The sequence below is a fragment of the Chelonoidis abingdonii genome, chromosome 8 (assembly GCF_003597395.2).
Source record: "Chelonoidis abingdonii isolate Lonesome George chromosome 8, CheloAbing_2.0, whole genome shotgun sequence".
Lineage (NCBI taxonomy): Eukaryota > Metazoa > Chordata > Testudines > Testudinidae > Chelonoidis > Chelonoidis abingdonii.
The window spans coordinates 69604877-69617084 of NC_133776.1; the positions used below are offsets into that span (position 1 = coordinate 69604877).

Genomic DNA, 12208 nt, shown 5'->3' on the forward strand with positions numbered 1-12208 from the left:
AAGGAGATCAGGTTGGTTTGGCACAATCTACCTTCTGTAAAATCATGTTGTATTTTGTCCCAATTACCACTGACCTCAATGTCCTTGACTACTTTTTTCCTTCAAAATATTTTCCAAGACCTTGCATACTACAGATGTCAAACTAACAGGCCTGTAGTTACTTGGATCACTTTTTTCCTTCCTTAAAAACAGGAACTATGCTCCAGCCATATGGTACAACCCCTGAGTTTACTGATTGATTAAAAATTCTTGCTAATGGGCTTGCAATTTCATGTGCCAGTTCCTTTAATATTCTTGGATGAAGATTATCTGGGCCCTCCGACTTAGTCCCATTAAGCTGTTTGAGTTTGATTTCTACCTCAGATGTGTTAATATCTACCTCCATATCTTCATTCCCATTTGTCATCCTACCATTATCCCTAAGCTCCTCATTAGCCTCATGAAAGACTGAGGCAAAGTATTTGTTCAGATATTGGGCCATGCCTAGATTATCCTTTAACTGCCACTCCATCCTCAGTGTTTAGCGGTCCCACTTCCTCTTTCTTTGTGTTCTTCTTCTTTATATAGCTATAGAACCTTTTATTATTGGTTTTAATTCCCTTTGCAAGGTCCAACTATACATGGCTTTTGGCCTCTCACTTTATCCCTACATCTTCTGACCTCAATATGGTAGCTTTCCTTGCTAATCCCTCTCATCTTCCACTCCTTGTAGGCTTTCTGCTTTTTCTTAATCACCTCTCTGAGATACTTGCTCATCCAGCTTGGTCTACAACTCCTGCTTGTGAATTTTTTTCCCCCTTCTTGGGATGCAGGCTTCTGATAGTTTCTGCAGCTTCGACTTGAAGTAAATCCAGTCCTCCTCCGCCTTTAGAGCCACAAGTTCTTCAGTCCAATCCACTTCCCTAACTAAATATCCTTAATTCTTTAAAGTTAGCCCTTTTGAAAAACCCTAGTCCCAGATCTATTTTTGTTTATCCTTCCATCTAGTTTGAACTGAATTAGCTCATGATCACTCGAACCAAGGTTGTCCCCTACAACCATTTCCTCTATGAGGTCCTCACTACTCACCAAAACCAAATCTAAAATGGCATCCCCTCTTGTTGGTTCTTCAACTACTTGGTGAAGGAATTTATCAGCTATTGTATCCAGAAAAATCTGACCCCTATTATTCTTACTAGCCCTTGTTCTCCAGTCTCTATCTGGGAAGTTAAAATCTCCCATGATCACACAATTCTCATTAGTGTTTAGTTCATTAAAAACATTAAAGAAGTCTCTGTCCATATCCAAATCGGATCCCGGTAGTCTGAAGCACACCCCAAGCATGATTTCAAGGGAGGCTATAGCAGCTTTCTTTCTCAATGTGATTTTTGCCCAGACTCTGTCTGATTCATTCCATCACTTTATTTCTTTACAGTCTACCTCATCACTGACATACAATGCTACTCCACCACCTTTGCCTTTATTTCTGTCTTTTCTAAACAGCACATACCTTTCAATACCTGTACTCCAGTCATGACTACTATTCCACCATGTTTCTGTTATCCTATAATATCTGGTTTCACTTCCTGCACCAGTAGCTCTAGTTCCTCCATTTTGTTACCTAGGCTCCTCGCATTAGTGTACAAACATCTTAATTTTGCTGTTTGGCTTCACTGACATTCTTTACCCGATTAGGCACAGACATTCTACCACCAGTATCACCTATTAGACTGGTATCTACACTACCCTTCCTCCTTATGTCCATTCTCCTACCCACGGCTGTATCCTTTCTTACTTTGTTTTCTTCCTCTCAATGTTAAATTCCAGCATGGAGATTACCTGGACATCTCCCCCAACCATCTCCCCAAATTCCTAGTTTAAAGCTCTCTTAATCAGTTGTGCCAGCCTCCATCCTAGAAGTCTATTTCCCTCCCTTACTCAGGTGAAGTCCATCCCAAGAGAACAGTCCTCTGTCCATGAATGCTTCCCAGTGGCTACATCCCAAAGCCCTCCTTATAGCACCACTGCCTGAGCCATCTGTTGATCATTGTTCCATAATCTTGTCACACCAGTCGGATTTTTTGCCCTTCTCCTTTAGGAACAGCCTCAGGTCACATCCCTTAAGCAGCACCAGCCCTTCTGTTTCGGATCACCTCTAGTTGGCATAGTCTCCCTTGATACTTCCAGCGAGATCTAGCTTCTCAGAAGGACAATCAAGGATTCCCCAGCTCACGTTAGGATCCTTTTCAGCCTCAGGTCCACATTCCATATCTTAGCACCCGGCAGACAGCACATTTCTGTTCTCTGGTCAGCTCTAGTTACAGGCTGTCTATTCTTCTCAGTAAGGAGTCCCCAAGTCCTGCTTTTCCTGGTGACTATTCTCTGGTCTATCCCCTGTTCCACTGGCTGCAAGTCCTCTCAATTTCTATTGTCCCTTGCAATCCTCTAACCATCCCGTATCCTCCTGGGGCTCATATTTGGTGTTATCTCCATTGACTCTTCCCCTCTTCCTATAGGACTAGCTGCTCTTCTCTTCTTCCTTGCCCTCTCACCTTCTCAGTGACCACCTGCTGTGCCCCTTCTTCATTTTCCAACTTTGCAAACCTGTTCCTGAGTTCTATTTCTCCTTCACTGGCCCGTCTTTTCCTCTGCCTGGTTCTCTTAGTCACATGCTTCCACTGTCCACTTTCCTCACCCCACAGTCTCCCCTCAGAATTCTTTGGTCCTGCTTCCATCTGCAAGTCTGAGTTTTTCCCTTCAGCCTCCTCATGTCTTTGCTCCATTATCTGCTCAAAGCCCCTTCTAAAATCAACCAGAGTTTTCACTTGCATCTCCAATCCTTGGATCTTTTCTTCCATCAGCTCTGTCAGGTGGCACTTCATGCAGATGAAACTATTTTCAGGTACCCACTCCAGGATCATGTACATGCCACAGCTTCCACATCCAGTCATCCTCATTGTGTCTTCCACTGCTGCCTCTGTATTGGTCATAGCCTCCCCATGTAAAACCTGTTAGTCCAGGAAACACAACCCAAGGCAAACCACCACCACCTACAGCAAAACAAACCCCCAACGGGCACCAGACCACTGGCAGATCACCACCCACTCCCTTAACTAGCCTGTCTATTCCTCTGCCTAGGTCTCTTAGTCTCCTCCGCGAACTCCCCTTGCCAACTCCCACTGAAACTCCCCTGTTTACAGCTCTGTTTGCTGGCTCCTATGCCACTGCGTCCCCTCCCCCTCATTCTCATAGCCCTCCTTAACCCTCTTACAAGGCTGGTGGATGGTAAGGTCTAAGCCATGGGTGGCTGGGGAACCTGGATGGAAACAAAGTGGGGGCTGGTGAAAGCCCTGGAGAATTTATATGAAAAGCATGGATTTGCCTGCACTGTACACTATCTGCCAGGTAGTCCCAGACATGTATATAATAAAGTTGTGGCTAATTAAAACCAATAAAAAGTCTCTTGTTCTTCTTGCAGTTACCCAGATAAATGATGCTTGGGTCAAAATATAGCAACATGCTTCAAAATATTGAGTTTTAACAAATTAGCTATACTCCTTACTAGTGGTAAACACTGGTTTTTCAACCATTTTTATCATTGCCACTCCACAATCAGATCCCCCTAAGATTGCAAAGGCTGACCAATTTCTCAATGGCTTTTCACATACCAAAACTAGAAACAAATGTAACTGCATGTCAAACTTTAGGAAACTGTTTGAAAAAACACACCTATTAACTACTTATTTCAGCCATAAATAGGCTTCAAAGCATTCCAAATAACTGTTTTAATGTGCTGACAGTTTGTTTTACTAGTATATTGTTTAAAAAGTGTAATTAGTTTAAACTATTCTTTCAAAAAATTAGTTACACTAGATAAATAGCAAGGCAAGTACAGTGAGTGTGCTAGCTTTGCTTAAAAAATGGTTAAATATTTCAAAGGATGCACGCTAACAGCTTTTGCAGTCTGATTGAACATAACATTTTCCAAGCAAACAAGTCTGGTGTTTTATTTGAGTGCTGGAATCAGAAACAGGAGGAGTGTATTAGAAAAATCGCTGTACACAAGGACCACCAGACCCCCCTGAAAAGATGGTAAGATTTTGCAATAACTATATGACACTTATTACAGTATTTGAAATCAGTACTGATTGTACTAAATCATACGTTCTTATGGACAAAATGCCAATGGCCATACAAACTTTTATCTCAAGTTATTGTAAGTTATCAGGTACTTTAGAACAGTGGTGCTCAACCGGGGTAAACATATACCTGGGGGTACACAAAGTTCTTCCAGGGGGTACATTAACTCATCTAGATATTTTCCTAGTTTAATAGTTTACATAGAAGACACTAGCAAAGTCAGTACGAACTAAAATTTTTACACAGACAATGACTTGTTTATACTGTTCTATATACACTGAAATTTAAGTACAATATTTATATTCCAATTGATTTATTTTAAAATATGGTAAAAATGGGAAAGCAAGCAATTTTTCAGTAATAGTGTGCTGTAACACTTATATTGTTACGTTTGATTTTATAAGAGAGTAGTTTTTAAGTGAAGTGAAAACTGGGGGTATACAAGACAAATCAGACTCCTGAAAGGGGTACAGCAGTGTGGAAAGGCTACATTAGAACTATAATTTTGATTTAGATGCAAGATGTTTTACAAAAACTAAGAACAGGTTCATGATTTCTCACTTCATTAAGAATATTGGGGGAGGATTTACATTTTGTCTATCAACAGTCTTGTGACAGTCAAGACTGAAAAACTTAACTCTTTACTGAACCTTTACTCAGTTAAGTGTCAGGTACTATATACATTTCATAAAGTTACCTTACAAACCAAGTCTTTTCAGGAAAGGATCATCTTTGTGTTATCTGTAATATTGTGATAAAGATAAAGGAGTTTTGTCCATGGGGAGGCACCACCAAAACACCAATATTTAAGTTCTCAATACCTTATGTTGTAGCTACTAATAAGTTAAAAGATAAATGTAGAATTTAACCTATCTCCTTTTCACTTCAGCCTATCCACTATCTACATTTGCTACTCTTTCCTATCAACATACATAAATGCATTAAGTAATGGGATATTATACAACCTGTGTGAAAACATTAATAGTTATAATGAGACCTATAAGGTCTCTAAGTAGTACATCTATATACTGCCGACAGCAGGGGTCTCAAGCTCAATTTACCTTAGTCCTCAAATCATCCCAGTGGGCCAATCATGTCACCTCACTCCCGTGGCCTCATGCCGCCCCTGCTGACTCTGCCCAGCGACTAGTGACACTGCCTCCATGGCTGACTCTGCCTGGCAACTAATGATGCTGCCTCTATGGCTGACTCTGCACGGCGACTAGCTATGGTACCTGTCCCTTTCCCCCAGCCAATGAGAGCTGTGAGGGCAGCACCTAAAGCAGAAAGAGCCAGCAGCTTGGCCGCATGTAGGGTGACCAGATGTCCCGATATTATAGGGACAGTCCTGATTTTTGGGTCTTTCTTATATAGGGTCCTACTGCCCCCCTCCCCCTGTCCAGATTTTTCACATTTGCTGTCTGGTCACCCTAGCCGCATGGATTTCTCCTAGTGGCGGGGGGAGGGGAGAATCTCTCCTGCCTGCTCCCCTCCCACCAGCTGGCAGCCAAGAGGGCCGGATGAAATCGGAAACTTTTTTAAAAGTTTCCACGGATCGCAGCAGGATCGTTCTCAGGCCGCAGATGGCCCGCAGGCTAGGACTTTGAGACCCCTGGCCTACAGGATCATAGTGCTTAACTGGATCCTGTGTATGGGTTTCACCTTTAAGCTGCAACATAAAAGGTGTCAAATGATTTCTCTTTAGACTAGGAGAAAGAGCTATCCAACTGAACCTGCATAGCAAGCTAGGTAGGCAGAACAACAGTATAAACTAAACAGTGAGACTTCGAACAGTGCTATAAAGAATTTTAACTACAGGTGGCCAGAGCCATGGTTGTGCATCTCATCTAAGTCTCAATGCCAGCTTTAGTACTTGAACTAAAGTTGGGGCATTGTTTCTCGTCTACCACCACCACCGCTAGATGTAACACTTTAGGAACAAGGAGGAATTACCTTAAGTAGGGTTTTCTTTCATGTACATCCAACCCTGCTCACCTTTTGTCATCAGAAGAGATCCAAGTTTGAAAGTGTATGGCTACAGGGCTCGTGAAACAGTATCAGAAACAATTTATTTTGTTTTATACTGCCCAGCCTACTTAAAATGTCCTGAAAAAGCACCCAATTGCAACCCATTACTTTCTCTTGCAAAATGTTCAAGAGCAACTCGCTAACATCTCTGCTCCTCCTCCTCTGTCCAACACTGATCCATTTCTCCTTTGATGACTTCTTATACTTGCAAGCAATACAACTACCACTAGTTAAGCAAGACCCTGGAGAGCATGCAGAGAGAGCACTCTCTCTTCACAGGAACAGTGCAGAGTGAACAGGAAAGGAAACAGAAACATGACTAAGGAGATGAGAGAACGATGAGTGAAAACAATACAATATGGACTTCTAGATTACTTAGTCCAGTACCTTGTCTGTTACCAGCTAGAATTAGATGCATTAAAAAATGTTAATAACCCACAGAGACAATAGTGTAGTAACACTCCAGTTATCTTCCTAACTTCAAGCAATTTGCTTCCATCTCTAAGCATGAAGGAGAAATGTTTTAGCTTTGTATGTCCAACAGCAGATTTTTATCCATAAAAATTAGGCAATAATCAGCATCCTATGGAATTCTTAGCATCAATAGCACTTCCTGATACCATGTGCCTCAGATTAGTTAGGCTTTATCCAAGAAGTTATTAGCAGTTTGATATTTTTAAAATTCTAGTTAAACAAGCCCTCAAAAGATAAGCCACAAATCAAGTTGCTCTCAACTATAAGTGAGCCTTAAATTCAAAGTCTTTTGTCCTTCACTTCAGCAAAATATTTAACTCCTTATATTTGGCCTGTGCCAGTCGACTCTGGCTAGTGGAACTGTTTCATTGCTGTGTTGACTTCCGGGCTTGGGGAGGAGCCCAAGCCCTGGGACCCTCTCATCTCACAGAGTCCCAGAGCTTAGGCTGCACCCCAAGCCCAGAAGTCTACACAGCAATGAAACAGCCCCAGAGCCCAAGCCCTGTGAACTCAAGTCTGCTGGCATGGGCCTGACACATATGTCTATTTGCTGTGTAGACACATCCTAAGAGGCCTCAGGTGTACCAGTTCTAAACTGCTCCTGCTGAGCGGGTCAAAACATTTGAGTAAGTTAACACTCATGGCGTTAAGACACACCTGAGCTATGTCAACCACAGATGCTTATAAGCCTGTTGCTGACATATGGTATTATGTTTGCTCGGTAGACAATATCTTTGTGCATCCACTACAAAGGCTTTAACCCTACTTGTTTAAATGAAATTGGTCAATTGAGATACTCTGCTCTAGATTTCTTTTTCATAATATCATTTATTGTGTCAAGAAACAGCTCTCTCAGATATACCTGTCTGTCACATTCAACCAGTAAACATTTGGATAGCTGCAGTCACCCTTTGATATTTTAGTCAATAGTTGCTTATCTCAAAAGAGTGTACCTCACTACCATGATCCAGATGCAAAAAACCTGCTTTTGTAGTTGCATCATAGCATTACTCAACTGTGAAGTCAACATTAGGAACAACAAATCTGTTTAACATTACTTATTTTTAAACAATAAGCTATACTATTTTAAATGTAGACAGGTCAGAAAGTGAAAAGCCTTTTTAGTGCCAATGTACATATACTTGGGTGCTTCTATTCTTCATTTTCACAATATAACATGTGAAATCATGTTCCTTTTTAACTTTAAGTTTTAGACAGTGAAGCCAGTAATATACTTTTCTTCAATTAAGGTGCCAATTTGTATTTCATAGTCACATTTTTCTTCTGAGTTTCTCTCTGTTTCAGAGAGAAACAAACAATGAAGAAACTGACTACACAGAACCAGGGAGACTATAGACAAAATACTTTCACATATAGGATTTTTGTTGTTGTTTTGGTTTTGTTTGTTTTGGAGTTTTTGTCTTGTTTTAACTCACAAGCTTAGGAAAGAAGAAGACCTGAGAGATAGCTCTGTGGTTTGAGTATTGGCTTGCTAAACCCAGGGTTACGAGTTCAATCCCTGAGGAGGCCATTTAGAGATCAGGAGCAAAAATCTGTCAGGAATGGAACTTGGTCCAACTGTGGGGCAGAGCAGGGAATGGGTCAGCCTCCACAGACAGTGGGAAGCGAATGCCACCCAGACCCATTCTGCCTCCGGTTCCACTCAGACCATGGCCACTCTCCCACCTACAGTTCTGCTCTCTGCATGATTCAGCTCCTGACTGCCTCCCCATCTGTAACACTGGCTCCGTGCCCGTGGAGGGCACAGATGATGTAAGGGGAGGCACAACCAAAAAAGTCTAGGGACTACTGCTGTAAATTATAGTCACATAAATGAAACAGAGCCACAAACCAATCTACCTAGTACATGCACAACAGTGAAATTCCAAAGATGAATTTCATAGCAATTTGATATGTCAGTCACGCAGATTAAGTTACCTCAGATTTGTTGCTGAGTAGTCCACCTCAACTGGGACCATGTCTTACAGCCACACCCAAGCACATTTTTAAAGCAGCTCCCATAAAGCTAATTCTTCCCTAAAGGTAGAATTCACCATCAGCCCTGGAGATGGTGGCACTGATCTTATACATATGATAAATTCTGATGAAAGTTTGGAAGAGGATTTTTGTACAATTGCCAAGTGCAGACTCCAGCATTGGTCGTGAAACAGTTTTCTTCCATGCTTAAGAAGGACAGGGATCTTACTCCTTAATCCAGTTGTTATATGGAAGGTTAATCAGATCGTGTTTAGAGTTTCCCTCTGCTGCCCCCGTGCATACTTTCTCTCCCTCTTACAGTGCTGTTGAGCTCAGGGTCCTGTAATATGGAAGCCTAGATTTAAAGATTTAAGTCAAATTTCAAGTTTTACAGAATGGCACTGTTTTTCAACAAAGTATTACCATATACAAAATACACTGTAAGATGCTGAGGCATGAGTCTTTATTGGCATTAGTTTGGGATGACTTGCATAACTTACTCAACTTGGCAGATCCTGAGTAACCTAATTATGCCAAAAAACAACTACCGGTATACCAAACTATCATGTACACACACAATTTAATTTCAGGCAACTCAAAAGTTATAGGTAGAAGTACAGTGGAATTCCCCTCCCCTCCTTGAAATACTCCTTTACCTTTATTACTTGTACAAAGAATTTAAGATTAAGGTGCATGAGAAACAACTCATTTGAAGCTCAGGGGACCAAATCCACTGAAGCAAGCATCTCCTCTCAGCTACAGTTTAAACCAAAGAAATTTAACAAGCTCACTTCTAAATTGTGCAGTAACTCTCCAGCTGAGCACAGCTTAATTTCCCCTTGGAAGGTCTGAGCCACCACAGCAGCCATCTGTAGCAAGTTGTCTTTTTATCCTACACCCTCCTCAGCTTGGTGTATATCAAGCATTCTGTACCCCCACCATCACCCCTGCAACAACAGGATGCTAATTCCCAAATAAAGGTGTAAAGGTTGAAAGCTAATATGCATTTTTTTTTAATACTGCTAGTTTTATAAGAATAAGGTTTAGTACCCGATCCTGCAAACCTAAGTTCCAGAGTAATTTTAGGCACTGAGCAGTTCCACTGAGTGCAAAGGGCCTAAAACAAACATATGGTTCTCACTGGCAAAGAAGTAAAAGAGAATGAGAGAAGGGTGCCTTTGAACAAGTATGTCTTGTTTCATGGAAGCAAATCTACCTACCACAGGCCAATACCTGGGATTTTCTCCACACAAATCTGAGCCTGGGAATAGTTTTGCAGATTAGACCAACTACAGGAACCAAGCAATACTCAACTACCCATCTCCATCATGTTCCTAACACTCATTTACATCTCTCCCTTATAGTGAAGCTAGCCACTATTTCCTAGTTCTGGACTCTCATAATACCTGTTGGCATTGAATTTCAACACATATTGCCTTACATTTTTTCTTTTTTTAGAATAAACATAATGAGAATTGAACAGTGTAGCCCCCTTATCACTATGTAGCGAGAAGACAAATTGATAATTCATCTAGCAGTCTCCTAGTTGCCACTATAAGGATCTGGTAAAATTTAGCTTTTTGTAAGTGCCCATTCCATCTCTTCATGGGGAACCCAACCACACAAACATAGAGGTAATGCCTGAAATAAGTAAATGCAGTTACTTTAAGAAACCATTTAAGTTCCACTGTGCAAAATGAACAAGATTTTAAAAAATGCTTAGTTGCTGAAAAGTTAAGATTTTAATACATTCTGAGTCTTCAAGTTAGCCACTGAACACCAAAGGTGACTTTAAAATTACTAATTATTTTCACATTTGAAGGGACTTTATGAAGTGCATTGGCTGCATATATCTATTTCTTGGTGTGTTGATAACCAAAGAATCATTAGTGTGGTCTTGGTCCCAGAACAGGTGTAGTAGTGTCAAGGTTATCCCCGTGATTAATTAGTTCAGCCCTGGTGTGAGCACGTGAAGCCACTTAAGCTGCCAGATCACGGCTGAATCCAGAGCCCCTTGGAAAGAGGCAGCCCAAACCAGGTTTGGGGGCAGATCCCCTACTTCTTGCTAGGAGTCAGCGTTCCTGTCTCGCGGGGGGAACCGTTCCTGAAGGAGCAGTGTTTTAAAGACAGCATCACGCGCTCCGCCAAGCCCAAGGCCCTCCCCGCGCCCCGCAACCGGGCGCTAGGGTTGGCGTGCAACAGCTGTCTCAGAGACCGGCAGGGCTCTTCCGTGCACGATACCCAAGGCGTGAGGGGCACGCACACCGCTCGGCAGCACCCGCCCGGCTCGCAAACCCTATTACCAATCGCCGGGGCGGCGGCAGCAGCAGGGACAACACCGGGACAGGAAGACACCTAGATCCGCACCGCATGACTGCTGCCCCGTGCCCGCCACACGTCCTCCAGCCTCCTCCCACCGTGCCCGGCACATGCCCGCCCCCGCCCGCGGTGCCCTGAGCCCCGCAGCTCCCTCACCAGCTTAGGCTTGTTCCTGCTCTCCTCCTCCGCGGCGCGCCCGCTGCGCTTGAGGTTCGCCCTGCCGGAGCCCGGGGTGTCCTCGCCCCCAGCGCCCGGGGCCGCCTGGTTCTCCATTCTCCTGCCCTGCACCCCTGGGCTACGGCCTCCTGTGCTGCGAGCGGCTTCCTCAGCGCCCCATAGGCGCTGCACGCGCCGCAGGGCAGACGGGCGACTCCCCGCAGCCTGCTGCTGCTGCCGCCTCCTCCTCTCCGCTCTGGCCGGTAGGAGAGCCCACAGCACCCTTCTGCGCATGCGCCTACCCTGAACACTGGCCTAGTGAGGATGCGGCCGGTTCCCTGCGCATGCCCCTTACGAAAGTGAAGCCACGGCGAAGCTACCGCCCTTACCTCGAGCTTCTTTCGAGGCGCCCTTTCCCTGAAGTCTCGTAGCAGAACGGAAGGGGCAGCGAGCAACAGATGCGACAGCAGCGGGGGAGGGGGGTCTACTGATCCGGAGTCTGCGGGTCACATCTGCTGCCTGAGGGCGCGTAGGGAGCCAGTGTTTTTGCGGCTGCTCCAGGGACACCCGGAGACAGCGGAATACCAGCCCCGCTTAGCCCAGGAGCGACTGCTGTACTTCGCTACAAACTAGAGCTCTGCCAGTGCGTGCTTCCCAAGCTGGGAAAGTGCTTTACAGCTTCCCACAGTGTAACCAAACCACAGCTACAATCCCACCCCACGCAACATCGGGTACACAGCCTCCCTCCCCAAACACATGGAAAAATTAATCTCATTCTCTCAGCAAGGAGCTAAATACCCTCCCCAGATAACTTCGGAGACTTCCTGGTCAAGGAGCAGCTCCTTTCACCTAGCATGTGTACTCAACCCCATGTTACTTTAATTTCAGCGAAACAACAAAGTTCAAAACAAACAAGCAATTGAGGTTTGCTCTCTAATAAATATAAACAAATTCTGAATAAACTAACCGTGCACTTCAATGTCCTTGTACCATTTTGTTTTGGAATTATACGGTAAACAATTATTTTCTCTCAAAGGTTTGCAGTCAAAACGTTTACACTAAAACTGCAGGGGGTAAGTGACTCCACTGGACTTCAAGTGGTAAAATATTTTCCTGGTTGTCGAACCTGAGAATC

At 43.6% G+C, this 12208-nt stretch overlaps 1 protein-coding gene across 1 annotated transcript in view; it reads right to left on the reverse strand.

Annotated features, from left to right (window-relative positions):
* The window catches only part of DIAPH2 (diaphanous related formin 2), an 854113-nt gene extending 842746 nt beyond the window's left edge, over positions 1–11367 (reverse strand). The window contains 3 exon segments of the mRNA XM_075068735.1: positions 11074–11202; positions 11205–11346; positions 11348–11367. Of these exon segments, the coding sequence (XP_074924836.1) occupies positions 11074–11202; positions 11205–11346; positions 11348–11367 (291 nt within the window).
* Positions 11368–12208: the final 841 nt, after the last annotated feature.